Source organism: Schistocerca americana, chromosome X, assembly GCF_021461395.2.
Source record: "Schistocerca americana isolate TAMUIC-IGC-003095 chromosome X, iqSchAmer2.1, whole genome shotgun sequence".
NCBI classification, from domain to species: domain Eukaryota; kingdom Metazoa; phylum Arthropoda; class Insecta; order Orthoptera; family Acrididae; genus Schistocerca; species Schistocerca americana.
In genome coordinates this window covers 708969103-708986370 of record NC_060130.1, presented here as the reverse complement: position 1 = coordinate 708986370, position 17268 = coordinate 708969103, and the positions used below count along the sequence as shown (strand labels likewise).

General features: G+C 37.4%; 1 protein-coding gene across 9 annotated transcripts in view; it reads left to right on the top strand.

Moving 5' to 3' along the window:
- Positions 1-15024, top strand: part of LOC124555668 (ras-related protein Rab-7L1-like) — a 164407-nt gene extending 149383 nt beyond the window's left edge. For 4 of the 9 annotated variants that reach the window (XM_047129656.1, XM_047129662.1, XM_047129663.1 and 1 more), the window contains 3 exons: positions 3666-3787; positions 12306-12425; positions 12499-15024. In XM_047129656.1, coding sequence (XP_046985612.1) covers positions 3666-3787; positions 12306-12425; positions 12499-12547 — 291 coding nt within the window. In that variant the 3' untranslated portion in view covers positions 12548-15024. Of the gene's footprint in view, positions 1-3665; positions 3788-12305; positions 12434-12498 lie in introns of all 9 variants that reach the window. The other 5 variants (XM_047129661.1, XM_047129657.1, XM_047129659.1 and 2 more) reach the window with 5 other exon arrangements.
- Positions 15025-17268: the final 2244 nt, after the last annotated feature.

The window sequence follows — 17268 nt, the reverse complement described above, 5'->3', positions numbered from 1 at the left end:
GTAAATAAAACTTTTATTACAGTCGCAAAAGACGGAATATTTCTCAATATTACATACGACACCTATGTGGTACTTAAATTAAATGGAGATATTGTTATACAGTAAATTTTATATGAAATTTAGGTATCTTGTCCACATTTCATTCTCAAGATTGTGGCAACTAAAATCGACCATACGGAAAGTATACGCTATGGACTTCTACCTCTGCAAACTCTTCAAAATTTCGTGCAGTGGTTTACTACATTTAATGCTGCATAATAACTGCGTTGAACATCGAAACAAAATTAAGTCATTTAGGGGGGGAAGGTATCAGCCAAGAAGACATGTAAAAATCAAATTTTTGGGCCAAATAGTTTTTGTGGAATTGAATGATAAGTGTGTCAAAGCAGTGGGAACACCATGTGTCTGCACAGGCGAGCAGTGCAGTGACAAAATCGCGCACAGCGCGGAATGCAGGGAGCACGTCTTTGTAACAGCAAAAGGGTTAATGCGGCCGTGGTAGCTTTACTTCATGAACTGCGCGCTCCCCCCTAAACATAAGCTTGCAAACTAGCTACACTATGGCGCTGCTTCTATTGGCGCGTGCGTCGTGTGCAACTGGCAACGCAGCAGTCTCCCGCGTCTGGGCGGGCATGCGCGAGCCGCCAAGATAAAAGAATTGAACTATAGCAAATGTGTGTATGTAATAAGTTTGTCACAGTTATGTTTAGAGTATTCTGCTAAATTTCTATTCTTTTGCATTAATCATTAACATGAAAACAAAACAAAAAGTGCGGATTTATAAAGATCTTTAGTGCAGCATCACATTCAAGAGAATTTCACAGAATTTGATCAGCTTAAATCTTGAAATACTGTCTTGCTCAGTCCAAGAACACAAGTTGCAACTTGACTCTGCTGTACTCGCATGAAATTGTCAGATTTCTGATTTATGTATAACTACTACCTGTTGCATTCATTTAATGGCAGTGCAATACTGTGCTATAAACATCTGTGTTTTGTTTGGTGATTGAAGGAATTTGTAACTCCATTTTGGATGCACATACAGGGTGTCCAGAAAATGACTCCCTGATTTCAAAATTAAATATCTCGAAAACAAAGATCGATAGAGGAATGCAGTAAACGGTATGTTTATTGTGAAAGCTGTAAGAAGTTCATACAGCAGTTTGAAATAATAGTTACAAAAGCTGCTAACAGATGGCGCTGTAATCGCCATACGTAATGCCTAGTATAAATAGTGATACGAAGCCCAGAGCGATCAGTTTCACTATTGAAACGTGAAAGGAGGTTAGCGTTCCGAAGGAAGAGATTAAAACCATGTACTCCATTGAACAACGCATTTTTCTGGTGCTAGAGTACCACAGGTTAGAAGAGAGCCCTACGGCAACAAGGCGAAGTTTTCAAGCACGATTTAATGTTCCAAAAGGACCCGATGCGAAAACCATTCGTACGCTCTTCGCAAAATTTTAACGAACAGGCAGCATAACTGATGATCTAGTGGGGCATGTTGGTCGCAAGCAAACCGCAGTTACGCCTGAAAATATCGCCACAGTTTCTGGAATTATTCAGCGAAATCCAATGTCATCCGTCCATAGAATTGCATCTGAGACTGGTTTGAAGCGTTCCAGCACGCAGAAAATACTGAGAAAGAGCCTACACGTGTTTCCATTCAAAATTCAAACTCACCAGGCCATACCCGTATGAGCTGTGCAACAAAGGGTTGCCTTTGCTAATCAGATGCTCACAATGATTGATAGTGAAGGATTTGATGTTGACTGCATCTGGTTTACAGATGAAACACACTTCCACCTGAATGGATACGTGAATAAGCAGAACTGGCGATTTTGGGGTTCCGAAAAGCCATATTGGTGTGAAGCGAAACCCCCTGTATTCTCCTAAAGTTACTGTGTGGGCTGCAGTATGCAGCAGAGGCATTAGTGGCCCTTTTTTCATTCGAGAAACTGTCACTGGTGCAAGTTACGTTGCAATTTTGGAACAATTTGTTGCCACACAGCAAACGTTAGAGGATCGATTAGGTACTGAATGGTTTATGCAAGATGGAGCCCGACCACATCGGACCGAACAAGTGTTTCGCTTTCATGAGGAATACTTCGGAAATAGTCATCGCTTTGGAATATCCCAAATTTACTGGTGCAGGCAGGGATTGGCCTCCATATTCGCCGGGTTTGACTCCCTGTGACTTTTTTTTTTGTGGGGCACAGTGAAAGACATGGTCTACCCGAAGCATTCCGCCACGCTGGACGAGCTTGAATCGGCGATCTCTGTGCCATGTGAATCCATTTCGGTTGAGACACTACGAAATGTGATGGCGAATTTCATTTTTCATTTGCGCCACCTGTATAGTGCCAATGGTGAACATTTTGAAAACATTGTGATGTGATTGTTTGCAACGATTGTTTTCGTACGATTATTTTACTTCTGTATGCTGTTATGAGCTGTACAGCGTACAGCGCCATCTGTTAGCAGCTTTTGTAACTATTATTTCAAACTGCTGTATAAACCTCTTACAGCTTTCACAATAAACATACAGTTTACTGCATTCCTGTATCGATCTTTGTTTTCGAGATACTTAATTTTGAAATCGGGGAGCCCTTTTCTGGACACCCTGTAAACAGCGAACATTCAAAACCAGCATACATTTTTAGTGGACAATGAACACTCGAAACATGGTGGGAAATAGATTCCACCCTCCAGCAGTAACAGGACTTGTACATTATTACTGACACAACAGCTGTCCCTTCATCAGCTGCAGCGCAAGTGAACACTGCGGTCCTTTAGATGCAACTGCATTAACAAGCCAAGAAATTAAAACTTGTCAAGAGTACCTGCTGGAAAGACCAGAATGCTAAATGATTCACTCCAGAATTTGCTCGAGAGCACTAAATAAGAGGCACACACAGCAGACTGCAAACATTGCATGGATAGATGCAAAACTCCTGTTTGAAAGGCCAAGGGTGTCTTTAAGAGGAGCAGATGCAGGAGATGTGAATTCTGCTGCTACTTTCATATCATCAGTACTGCACAAACATACCTACATATGAAGCTTCCTGCATTAAATTGAACATATTTTAATGAACACATGGCATGTAGTTCTGTAAGACAATAAGTTAAGTAAGGAAATTATCCTTGCTAGAGATGTGTTAATTATTGTTTGGTGTGGTGTTCCATCAGTTCTTGAATAAATTGTTACATATGTTGAAGATTTTGGTAGTTTCTCATGCAACTGCTTTCTGTAAGATTGTTTCCCATCATCAAATACTTTTTAATAAGGTCAAAATAATTAGACAATTTCGAATTTGTGCAAGGGTCTGTCTTGTAGAATGAGTGTGTTAGATGTTAATGCCTAGCATGTGGGGTAGAGCCATTCCTTCACCTTGTTTTCCAGACAAGGCAAACAATTGGTTTAAATTTCACAAAATTTGAAAAGCAGTGTTTCAGACAGATCATAAGATCTTAATCTTGTAATTTGAAAATTGTGAAACTTTATTTTTCTGTTCTGTTGTCCTTAAATGTGTCCAATTTGCTGCCCACAAATGTCTGCCAAGATTCTGTGTGTGGTAGATGCAACTATTGACCTATTTGTGGTCTGGTCTCTAGCATTTATGAAAACCATATTATATATTTCACATTTCTTTCTTTTTTTACAGTGTGATTTACCACATCGCCAAGTTGAGCAAATGGAAATAGAATCATTTTACAAGGAGCACAATTTCATTGGTTGGACAGAAACTTCTGCCAAAGAGGGCCTCATGGTGAATGATTCTATGAAGTAAGCATAACTAGGCATACTAACTATAAGGATCCAGTTAGCTTTTTTTTAACACTCTCTCCATGTATTTGAGTCACAGCCAAGGACACTATTATGTGTGCTGCATATGTGTGCTATCATTTGACCTTTACCCGTTGTGAAATTCAGTGGTTTCCAGGCAGCTTTAGGAGTGAATGCCATGTCGTCCGTGCAGAGGTTTTGTTGTGATCCTGAAGGGCTCCGAAATACTAGTGAATTGTGTGATGTGTGTGGTCCAGTCACTGCACCAGGTTGCGTCCTGCTTAGGTCCCTCTTGGAATTTTCCCTGCGATACTGTAAATGTTGACTGGAGTAATGTGTTGTTGATTCTGTTCCCATTCTCTGACAAAGCCAGAGACTGTGTGGATACTAGGTGGCAAAGTACAGGCCGTGTAAATGTGGTGGTTATTGTTTTCCCCTTTCTCACCCTCCACAACTTTCACTCTGTTCCAGTATCACAGTTATCTGATTCACACTTCTAGGTCTGTTAGTATGGCTTACTGAACATATGAAGAGTGAAAATGGAGAACGTTCAAAGTGTCAAATCTGACACTTGTCTGGAGAAGGAAGAGATAATGTTTCTCTGTTGATACATAATTCATTTGTATCCAAACAATTGGGAAGGTGTTCTCATACCACAGAATTGTGCTACTCACCATGTCACTGCAAAAAATGAGACAAAAGAAAATTTTCTTATTAAGTATTTGTTTTTATCTGTTGCCATACTTGGAAACTGACTGATTGTAATGATGGTTAGAAATTTTCATAAGTTGATGCTTACAAAGAAGAAAGCAGTAACCAGCCACTGTTAATGCTATTTATTTACACAGTAGCACTATTACTGGTTTCAAACTGACAGGTTTGTCTTTGGATTGTTGTACATGTTTATAATAAATTTGTTGTCCACATTAGTTGTTAGACAAAAACAACTAACAACAAATGTAACCAATAGCAAATTTAACATAAACATGAATAGCTGTCTGAGAGTGAACCTGTTGGTTGAAAACTGGTAACGGCACTGTTTGTGTAAATAAATTGCATCACCTTTCTTCAGGGGCTGCGGACCTCGTTAGCTGCTGCTCTGGTATTTCCCATGGGCGCTGCAGCCAGCATTCACCGTTTCGGCCTGGACTGTAGCTGAGTCCTAATTACGGATTTTACCATCGGCCGGTTCCACTACTTATGCTCCTGCGGACATCTATAGCGTGTCAGCAGTATTTCTGACAGACTTAACAGTTGCTGTTAGGCATTCATGCTAGATGGTTCGTGTCATTATCTGCATTCTGTTTCTGTGGTGTCATTTAGCTTTCTTCCTATTCATCAGGATTTTTAGAGTGCTATATATCACCTTTGAGTTCCACAAACAAATGGCGCATCGGTGTAGTTCCACTGATGAAGAGATACTGGAGATACTCACAAGGAGTGACAGTGACAGTGGCAGTGAGCGAGGCATCTTTGGTGGTGGTGGTGGTGGTAATAATAATAATAATAATAATAATAATTGCATTCATATTATTATTATTATTATTATTATTATTATTATTATTATTATTATTATTAAGAATCTCGTAATACTATGCATCCACATACTACACCTAATAGAGCTCGCCAAGATAGTTGCTCTTCAGATTATTAAAGTGAAGACGAATCAGTCTGTAAAAGTCCAAGCCTTAGTAACAAATTTGAATGGGAAAACCATGATTTCAGTCCAGCACTGCATGCATTTGATGACTCATCTTCAGGACATAGTTGCCAACTAGTGCCTGATTCAAGCATTCTATCCTTCTTTGTGCTATTTCAATCAGAAAATCTGATGGAAATTTATAGCACTTGAAACGAACTGATTTTACACTTTCAGCATGGCAGATACATCTGAATCAGTTCACCTGTCCACCTGGGAAGATAATGGTCTTGAGGAACTGTACTGCTTCATTGGTTCTTGGCTTCTCATGGCCCGTGTTAAATAGTTGAGAATAAGGGGATATTGGTACAGAAGTGTACTTTTGAGTATTCCAGTTTTTGGCAACATTATGTCCCATGACCGTTTTATGTTACTTTTGAGAATGTTGCATGTTTTGACAACTCTGCCAATTGTGGAGATGACAGTGTATTTTTGATAAAAGCCTATTATTGCTCAAAGGTCGCTTATCTTTTAAACAATTCCTTGCTTTGAAAAGAAGTAGATTTGGAATCAAGACATTTGTGTTGTGCAACTGTAAAACTGGATACATCTTGGATTTCATTGTATACACACACAAACAACAGAAATTAAGTCCACAGTTTAGAGAAATCTGGGATATAGTGGCAACATTAATGAAGGCATACTGTGAATATGGACATAGCCTGTATGTTGACAATTTGTATAAAAGTCCAGACTTGTTCCTCTGACTTCACAGCCACAGAACAGCAGCATGCAGTACTGTATTTAGCAACAGCCACAATTTGGTGAAGCTGCAGAAGAAATTGAAATGAGGAAAAGTTGAATTTATGTCAACTGAGACAATGCTTGCCATCAAGTGGTGCGACAAGAGAGGAGTGTTGATGCTGACTGCCTGTAACACTACAGAAATGCATGACATGGGAAAGTCAAGCAGGAAGACTGGCGAGAAATTAATGAAACTGCAATGTGTTGTCGGCTAAAATGAAAATATGGGTGCATTGGACCACTCTGACATGCTATTAAGCTCAGTTTGATCCGTGTGTAAATCTGTTAAACGGTGCAAAAGTTGTTTTTTTTTTTCTCTCCATCTTGTGGACTTTTGTGTTTTGAATGCTCGCACTCTTCACAGATTGGTGACAGGGAGGAAAATACCATTAGCAGATTTTCATTTAGTCTGGTATGAGAACTTGTGGAAAAATTTGCTACAGAACAGAGAACAGATGTAAAAGGAAGATCCTCTGTGCTTTACTGGAAGACACTTTCCAAATGTTGTTCCAAGTGACCAGTCCAAGAAATGTGGACTATGGCATAGATGTGCAGGGTGCTCGAAACAGAATGTGCATCAACAAACGAAATATGAATGCAAAACATGCAACATACCCTTGTATGTTGTACCATGTTTCAAAACATACCAAACAAAGAACTAATTTTATTCAAGGAGCAATACCTGGAAGATGGAAAAATTATTTAAAAATTTTAAAAAAATGAAAATTAAGTACAAAAATAAAAGAATATTTTTAACTTTGCCTTGTCTGTCCAAATGACGAAGAAGGATGGGCTGATAAACACAGATTTAATGCCTGAAGCACAAGACTATAATGAACAAAACAAGAAAAGAATTATTCATATTGATCATTTCAATTGTGAATAACAAAAATCATGAAAATCAAATAGAAAAAAGCTCTTTCAGTATTTCTAGAATTTTCCAATTTTCTAGGCAACTTTTCCAATCTTTTCTATCATTAAAACCTTGCCTTAACAATTAAGAATGCAAAAAAAAAAAAAAAACATCCAAATTGGTTAAGCCATGTTTTTAGTAAAGTTTCTGACATTTCAATAGGTAGTGTAGAAACTTTAATTATCCCTTATCGAATTCTTCAAATAAAGCTGTACATCATTGTTTATTTCTACTGTAAAATAACAGTTGCGTCCCATATAAAAAGAATTCGGAAACGTTGACTTTTTGATTTTGAAGTTTCCCTGGGAATAATTTATTGGGTTAATGGGTTAATGTCTCAAAATATAGTGATTAGTTTCGAAAGTGTATCTCGGCATGCACATGCTTCCCTCGACAATTGTTTGCAAGCGAATTATTGCGCTCAGATGAATGTCAACATTTGATCATTACGGATCCTCTAGCATTTCGTCATAAGTTATGTATAAAAAGTTGATAGTTAGTTATCAGTATGTCCAATAACTTTGTCTGTCGAGCCATTCATCTCCAGATTCAAAGTTGTGGAATAAGTATCCAGATACATTGTGTTTATTTGTAACATCGGTGATCACACTCAGACTGCCAGACATTAAAGAACGCCCTGGCTCCAGAAATACTTCAGCACAGGGCGAAGTTGGCCAAGTGAAGAGCTGAGGCACAGACAGCAGTCCGCGGAGATGGTTGTTTTCGCAGGTAAACGGATTAGGCAATCTCAAGCGCGTGTTCGACACAGCCATCTGCACATGCAGCTGCATCAGGCAAAGGGTTAGATCTTGGGACTCCAGAGGGAAGCAGAATTTGGCATAGAGGCCTTGCACCATCTACTAATGCATGTTTGAAAAACTTTCTACATGTTTGGCACCTAGATGAAGTCTAGGGACATGCAATAGAGTACCAAGAACAAAATAGCACTGAAAATGCATTTTGTGGGAAAATTACACTTGGAAAGTTTCCCATTCCACTCTTCATTGATAAATTCAGTGTGCTTTTCCATCTCTATCAACTGTCCTTTTGCTCAATAATGGAACAAAAATTATAGTATAGATTTCTTCATCTCTATTGCTGAGAAAACAACCATACAGAATTGATTCTGAACAATTCATGCATTGGGTGTGTCCATCGTGCTTCAAAGCACTGTTACAAAATTGATTAAAAGCGCACGCAGGTGCATGTTCGTTTGCAAACCCGAATTGAACGAGTTTTGAACTGATGACGATGATGACTGCTACTACTACTACTACTACACTACTGAAAAAATTAATGTGTTGCATTTCTTCAAGCTTCCCCAGCGAGGCATTGTCATGGAATCAGCACCTGAAGAAGACTGAGTGTCATGTAGTTGAAATGTCGTGCAGGAAAGACGCGAATAACCGGCAGAAACCCGATTAATCAACATGTCAATGTGTTGCATGTTGGTTGTTCAATCTCATTCTTATGCAGTGAGGAGTCACATGCAAGTAGCGTCCTCTAGGTTTTCTGCAGGATTCTAAAATCATCACGACTCAATATTTTAGCAATCTATCTGTCTGTCACCTTCAGGAAAGATTCTGTGTCCACTGAAACTGATGTTGTGTTTCAATGTAAAATAGTGCATGTCCAGGTAAGAGGGAAACCATTGTCTCTGCTAATTGAATGGTCTATCAGTTTAATTTAAACTATCTCCTTATGAACAGTGTTTCAAAAATACCAGCTATACTAGCAACTATCAGAATATCGTCAATTTCATCCCGTCTCCCTTGTTAAAACCATGTTCCACTGCTGCAAATATTTCAGGCCATTGTAGCCTCATGTGACAGTGCTGTTCCACACACCTGTCCTGGACTGTGCTTCTTGATTGGTCGATCTAAGCCTTTCCACATTGACATGGAAATTTGTATATGCCAGTCTTCCCAAGTCCCAAACAGTCCTTGATAGAGCTGAGTAGTGCTCTAATTTTTCGGGTGGATGAAACACACTCTTTATGTCAATTCACCTTCAAATTCTTCCAATCTTAAAGGATATGCTACCACTGTAAGGAATAAAGGATGCAGAGCTATGAACCATCAGGGGTGGTCCTACTCATAGTCTGACGAATCTGCATCTCTGAGTTACTGTTTTCGTTAAACGTTGTTGCTGAGTGTGCAAGTTCCTGCCTTAGACTATCTGCATCAAAATAGCATATGCTCTGTGTAACAGAGTCCTAAGGATGTCACTGCTTTGACAACTCAATTCTTGCAGATATGTCACTTTGGGCTGGTTTTCGATGAATACTGTCCCAGAGTACTACTACGTGTTTTGTTAACCATTGTGTCCAAAAATTGATGTTCCCTGTCACTTTCAATCTCTATAATAAATTGATGAGCATGTTCTCTAAGATTGGGATGATTTTAAGGAGATTTGACATTGCGTGCATTCCATTCTTGTGCCAAGATTAAGGCACTATTTGGTTATATCAAGGATGATTTGGGACTTAGGAAGCCTGGCATATACAAAATTCCATGTCAGTATGGAAAGGCTTACATCAGCTGGGTGATTCGCACAGTTCAGGACAGGCAACTGGAATGTCACCATCACACGAAGCTACAACAGCTTGAAAAACTGGTGATAACACAACATTTTTTAAATGAAGGACACGGGATGAAATTTGATGAGACCTTAATACTCGCCAGTATATTTTTTTTTCACTAGTGCTTTTGAGGAAGCATTTACAATCAGGTTGGCAGGCAACTTAATTAGTAGAGACAAAGGGTTTCCGGTGCTGGTATTCTGCTATGGGTCGCACCACAAGCTCGGTCTTGAGGGTGGCACCTGGGGTGGGCAGCACATGCCTTGTGTAAGGTAGAGGGACCTATAAATGATTAGGGACAGGTGATGTGCCAAAATATTGAGTTGTGTTGATTTTAGAATTCAGTGGCAAACCTGAAGAGGCCAAGAATTTTTATGCGAGGCACATACACAGTAGTTTCATTCCGAAAGGTAAAACAGGAGAGAAATTTCACATATCATAATTGTTCTGCGACTCTTAGTGTCCCAACATTGAGAGAGAATGCTGTGGAGGAACTACCCCAACCTCGGAAAACAATAGAAACAGTTGACATTGACATTTGTGATAGTGGAAAGGGGGTCAGCTCTCCCTTCAAGTTTTAACATATAGGTTCAGTTTGTCCTTGTTCTATTTGCAGGTGGCATTTCCAGATATTAGTGATGGAAGAGGATGGAAGGGTGTACACTCATAAGTTATAGTCACACTGATATAGCTTGTGAGGAAAGGTTCTTTGTTGAATTCACTAAAAGCTCATTCAAAGGTGTTAATCAACAATCTGTTGAGGACTTGTTATTACACCTCCAATTGGTGGTGATGAAAATATTTCTCTTGTACAATTCGACAAGTGTGGTTTCCAGGAATATCTCAGTAGTGCCTTTCCTTGCACGGCAAATTTTAAAATATTAAAAGTGATGTACTTTCATACTGTTAGGAGCAAGATAATTTTAAAATATTAAAAGTGATGTACTTTCATACTGTTAGGAGCAAGATAATGGTTTCTCTCTGGGTTAAATTCTAGCTCTCTCTCTTTGCTGCTGTTCATACCATTTGGCACAGGATGTTATTCTACTGTATGCTGTGCACTTGCTATTGAGGTGCATTTCTTGAGCAAATGATTGAGAGGTTGGTGTAGTCAATGAAATTTACCAACCAGCCAGTGTGGGTCTTCATTTAAATCCTCTTACAATGGTAAGTTAATCCAGCTTGTACCAGAATATTGTCCTGTGGTGTGATTCACTCACCTGTTTGTGGTCAAGTTAGTTTGAAGTAGTTGTGATAGGATACTTTCAGTATGTCACATTTGATTCGTAAGTTATTCACATGATGTTTCTAATTACATCATTTTTGAAAAGAATGTGGTGTTAGGAATCCTGACTGAAGAGGAAGGAGGGAAATTATTACAAAAAAGCAGTGGTTTTAAGGTAAAATAAGTGCACATTCATTTTGGTATAGTCCCTTTCAGGACAACACAAATTTTCTAATAATTTCATAATGAGTGGTTTTCACTGAAATGCAGTCCTGGAAGGTTGTAAAAAAATTTTTTTAAAAAAGATCTGACCATAGCTGTTCCAGCTGAAAACATTGACTTCGCCTTTGTGATTCGAGCAACTGCCTCCCACCCCCTCCTTTGGTTGTGGTTTTCTTTCTGGTGTTATGTGGTGGATGTGAATTTCATCCACATGCTCCAAACATGCTGAGAAATTCATTTTTTGTTTGATTTTGGTTTGCATTGATCCAGTTTGGCACTCGGACTATCACAGTGTTTTTTTACAGTTACTTTCTTGTAAAAAGTGCTGATATGCATTTGGGATCAGCCATTTTATACACCTCTAACTGCCCATTATGCAATCTCACATTCACACATTTTTGTGTTGTCATCTTTGGTTGCAATTTCAACAATTAAGAAATGGGCAGCAGAATTCAAATGTAGCCATACTTGCATTGAGGGGTTAATTATACACGTGTTTGTAAATTTGAATCACCTTCAAGTTCAGTACAGTAAGGTTTGAATTTAGCTTCTTATTTTTTAGTCAGTGAGAACAGTAGACTCCCTATGAAACTGGACCCTATTATTATTTCCTTCACTTTCTCAGACGTTAAGTCCGGTTAAAAATGGAGTGACGCGGACCTTGATCAAGCGTCACTTCCTTTTAACTGTACGGTATGTGTTATATTGCATTTAGGAACTTTCGGGTAATTGAACATGTATCAATAATTACGGATTTCTGTAGTTGTATATATATGTTTGGATGTAGCTGTATTGCGTTGATGTACTGGTGGATATTATTGTGTGGTATGACTCCTGTAGTTTGATAGTATAATTGGTATATTATTATTATTAAATGAAACTCTCTTAATACAGATACTTTAAAATGTTTTATAAACAAAATTATTCCACAAATCAATATTTGTCTCACATTATTGTACAGCATCCTCCCACCCACACAACACCCAAAAAAATGAAAAAGTTTGTTGGTGTATGACCTCGTACTAAATAAACTTAAAATGACAGGGCATTTGATATTCAAAACTGTATCTATGAACATTGCTGTAGTAAATCTGCTGTTATTATTATTATCATTATTAGTATTTTAAATTTTAGGTTTTTGGTTGATGTCATTATGAGACAAGAAGAAATGCCAGGTAGTGCTGCATCGGTGCTTTCAGAAAGTTTGCGGTTGACAGGACCTGTACCACAACCACCAAAAAGTTGTTCATGTTAGTAAGTAAGTAAAGCTTACAACAACATCCAATTAAATTATTTAAACAACACAAATATTTGACTGTTTAATTAGTGTAATATCATTTTACTTTACAGGAGGCCAGTTTGGTCAAGGTATTTAAGAAAACAAATTTTTAAAATCGCCATTCATAAGAAGCAGATGCAGCTGATGGTGTCTACTTCAAACTGTCGTGGTGTTCATAACAGCTGAGAACTTTCTGCATTTTGGTGGGCCATGTAGTCATGATACCTTAGTGTACATGACCATGGCCACTGTTGTTCCCAAAGCATTTAATCTAGCAGGAGCTAGTTAATAAATGCTGAACAGCAGTTGTATTGTGTGTGTGGGCACGCGCATGCTTGTGCTTTGGAGCATAAAATGCCCATTCAGTCGATGAAATCCAATTCCATACTCCACATTACATAATATTTCCACAGCTGAAACATTAGCTTTCGTTAATGTGAACATTTTTGGTTGTGTGAACAGTATATTTTGAGAAATATAGCTACCTGTCATCATTGGCGGTTAGCATTTTTTGCATAGCGTATTGCTGCTTGCTGTTATGGTAGGAAGGGTGGTTATCAACAGTTATTCAATTCTGGGAGCAATGTGCAGCTGTGTCAGTGTTTTAAGAATTAAGCTACTACTTGTGCCAAAATCATGTATTTGTTGTACTCATTTCTGGTGCAGCATTTTAAAAGCAAGAATTTTAAGGGTTACCCGTAATTGGGACTAATTACATTTTGCTCAGAAATATTAAGTTACAAATAAAATTAAAAGCAAATACAGCCTTGCTCAACTACCTCTGTAACTTCTAAATTGGGAAGCATTAGCTAATAAAACATTAATTTTTTTAATTAAAATTGTGATTTGTGGAGGTTTCTTTGCATTTTATAAATGCAGAAAATTGCAAAGAAATTACTTTTAATAGTATCTTATAGTTGAAGCGTGAATAATGTTTTATTTCTGTAAAAGTGACACAACAAAACCTTAGCTACCAGCTGGAAAGTTATGTAGTTATAGAACCTTAAAGCTACATGAGAAATTAGTATTATGGGAAAATTATTATCAAAGAAATAATGCATAGATGGTTATCATTACAAACTGCATTTATTCTCCCATATTTCTGGCTTTGTTACACACCTTTAAATTGGTGATCCTGTCCACCACCCACTTTTGTTACTAGTTTCATAATATATCCAGTCAGTTATAACATGTTACTGCCACACACCAGATTACACCATGGTGTCAAGTGTGGGGCTGTGCTATGGCCACTTGTGGCCTCATGCCAGTCAATATGTTAAATGATGGCATCTTACATAGAACTTAATTTATCTTTGTTTCTCTATTACTTGCTCTTAGAGGTGCCCAATGACAGGTCACATCATTTAACAATTTTTAGCTGCCACTTCCTAGTGCCCCTATGTCATTTGTCAATAACATAAACGACCACTGTGTGTGTATTATTAACCCTTAACATCTTATTAATGCATTAACATGTTTTTTCATGGTTTGAATAAAAATGTTCTTCCATTTGTACTTTAAAATACCTTTAACATAAACACATTGAATCATTATCTTTTTAAACTTCCATTAAAATGTTTGGTGGTAGCCATTATTTTCAGATGAGTTGGTACTGACTTCTGCAAAAAAGCACCCATCTTCATAATGTAATAGGTATTACACAGTGGTAATTTCATTCAGACATATTCATTAAGTCTATTATTTATAGGCCCTTTTTAAAAATCTGATTTTTCTTTGACTTTCATCTTGTTCAAGTAATAAGAGTTTATGCATTCAAGATGTTCTTTGTGAGCCACATTTGTAGGAAATTAAGTTAAATTTCCATTAGTGACTCTCTAATACCTTTTTTATGGACTGAGATTATTTAACCAGTTCTTCATTATTTGTTGGATTAATGCAATATATTTTATTTATATCGGTTGTTAATCTTTGTGTGTATTTTAAAAAAATCTCTTATTGTCATGTAAATACTTCATTTGGTTTATGATAAATGAAATATTCATCTTTTTTCTCGACCAAGCTCAAGAAAAGTTTCTTCATTAATAAAATCATTTGCATTGGTCTGTGTAATTTTATTTTTGTAACAAGAGTGGAGTGTGTTATATTGAATAACAATGCCCATTTTTTCTCTCATATAAGTGTATGCTATCACCAGAGCCCAGGATTTCTGCAAATAATGTGTAAACACAATTGCCACTTCAGCACTCATGTGATTTCTGAATAATCTGTGATAGCACATTATCTTTTTATACAGATGGCTTGTAAATGTCTCTTACAGAATTTTATACTGTGGTAGAATGCACATAGTGGTATTTGAGGTTAACATGCCATTGTCTTCATTTTCTACTGAATTCATATTTATGTAGATTGAAACCAGAGACACTGAAAACAGCTCTCTATTTAATGCTTTGCTAGTTGCTTAGATCTGAAGGCACTTTTTAAAAAATTGTGAAAAATTTTGTGCATTTTATACTCTTGTTAATTTTTAATGTTTTTAACAGTTTACATTGTTACAGAGTATTGTGATTTAGATACTTTATATATATTTTGTTAATAAAAATATTGAAAATTTTAGACCCGAGTTAATAATTTTTACCTGTCAGATTCCTATAGGAACATATTTGAATTGCTCATGTTAGAAAAGTAAATTTGTTCTTCAATCTGATAAAAATTGAAGTTTGAATTCATGTCAGTGTAATTGTTGTGTAATGCACGTTCAAGTTTATCAAATATTTGTAAAGTGAGAAATAAAGTATTCTTACTGCTTCGCTCTCTCAATTGTACGCTACTCCAGGAGGCAACATATTGTTTTTGGTTTGTGGCGGGATATATTGTGATAAGCATTATCATAGTTGGTGTGACTTTTAAGCAGTTTACTTGGTGTACTGTTTATGATAGAAAAAATATTGAATTGATTAAACATTGTACTCTGGAAAACAGGTCTAGGCCTGTGCAATAGGCTGGAGTTAATAATTTTGATGTAATCTTCATGTTCATGCCTTGTTCAATTCCGAAGCAGAATCGCTTTGAGTGCATAGTACAGTTTATCTCTTCAGTTTAATAATTCAGAGAATTAATAAATTTAGACTTCATCTACAGAGGCACTTCAGCCCTACATGAATTCAAATCTGACACAAAATAACACACAATTTTTCTCAAACCTGTAAAATGCTGATGTCAGTCCTATAAGCAAGGTAATGAGGGGAAGGATCGTCGCAGTAGCACCAAAACTTCAATGCTGCTGTTGTGTGATTACAGTACAAACTACTTTTCATGAAATTTGTTGCAAAAATAGAGCTAAAAATTTTACATGAGGGGGGCAGCTCTACCAGTGGTGTAGTATCATCTAAGTACAGTTCTGACTGCGCTTCAGGAAACAGAAATTTGTAGCATATTAAGTGATATTTCTAATGAAAGGACACCATTCACCACCTTCAGTCATATTTAGTGAATATAACCTATACCGAAGAGTTGGTGAAACCATCACCCTAACGGTTCTGAAAAGGAGACTGGTGGTGAGGTGACATACTACATCCAAGGTAAATTGAGGCGGTAAGAAGCAAAGGGGTTTAAGAGACAAAACCAAATATTTGGAGGAATGTGCATCATATTGTGGTGGCGAAGGATATAGGTTTACAGGGCGATTTGAACAGCTTCCTGGAAGTTATTTGGGAAACTGCTTAAAAACTGTTTTGTCTTTGATGCATATCTATGGTCCCAAATGATTTTTTAAACTGTTCCAATCACATGATTTGATGCATTATAATTTGTCAGATTAGAGGCTCTTTTTGTATTCAAAACATTAAAATAGAAGAATGGAAGAAGGTGAAAACATTAAGAAGAAATGAGGTAATGAATAGGCACGCAGCGAAAATGTTAATAGTGATGGTTTGCTGAGGTATGTCAAACTTTCAGTCTATAAAGACCTCACTGCCTTCAGTGACAATGCAGGAGTCAGAAAAAGAACAAAAACAACATTGTCATTTTGGATTTATCTCATAAAGGTCATTTCACTTAAGACCACTGACCCCAAGTTCCTGATTCCTGTATGGAATGTTTTATAAGACTGCCCTCAATGACAACATGAATTATGATTCCATTGATGTAAGACAATGAAACCTAGGACACTGAAGTTCAGTGACAATAAAGTTGAATGTACTGTAACCACCTGCTATAATAGAGAAATATCAGAATCTGCAGCAGTTACTTCCATTCTTGGCTCCAGGTCATCATCTCTATACAGATCTTGAGCATAAGTCTAAAACACCAGTTTTCAAAGATCACCAGCAAGTGGAGGGCCAAGTGCACAATCTGTGAATGATGTGGTGCCTCCCAGTAATGCTATTTGGGATTTGGAATAGGCATTTCCCTCAAAAAAAGTGGTTGTTGATTAATTTAATATGTGGAAAGGTGACAAAATATTGTACTACATTGTTGTGGATAATTCCAAACCTAATCTTAATTAGAATCGAAGGGATGTGAGTGACATCCTTGGAGGCAGAGGAGTGTAAATGCTAAATAGATTATTGGTAAAAACATTACTGAGCACAACATTCTGAACTGAAACAACTGATATTGTATGTATAGCTTCATTAATAAGCACTGCTGGCTGCTTGTTAGACCTTTTCCTGAAGTGTGCCATTGTATGCTATAGAGGCCATGGCTGCCTCTTTTGCTGTAACTTCTTTCATCTCAGTACGTGTAGCATAGTGGTAGGACGCAGACCGTGCCTAATGTGCCATTCTGAGTAACCAGTTTTTTTTCCAGAATACCATTCCAGTTCCTGGGGGGGGGAATCACTTGTGTAGTAGTGTTTTG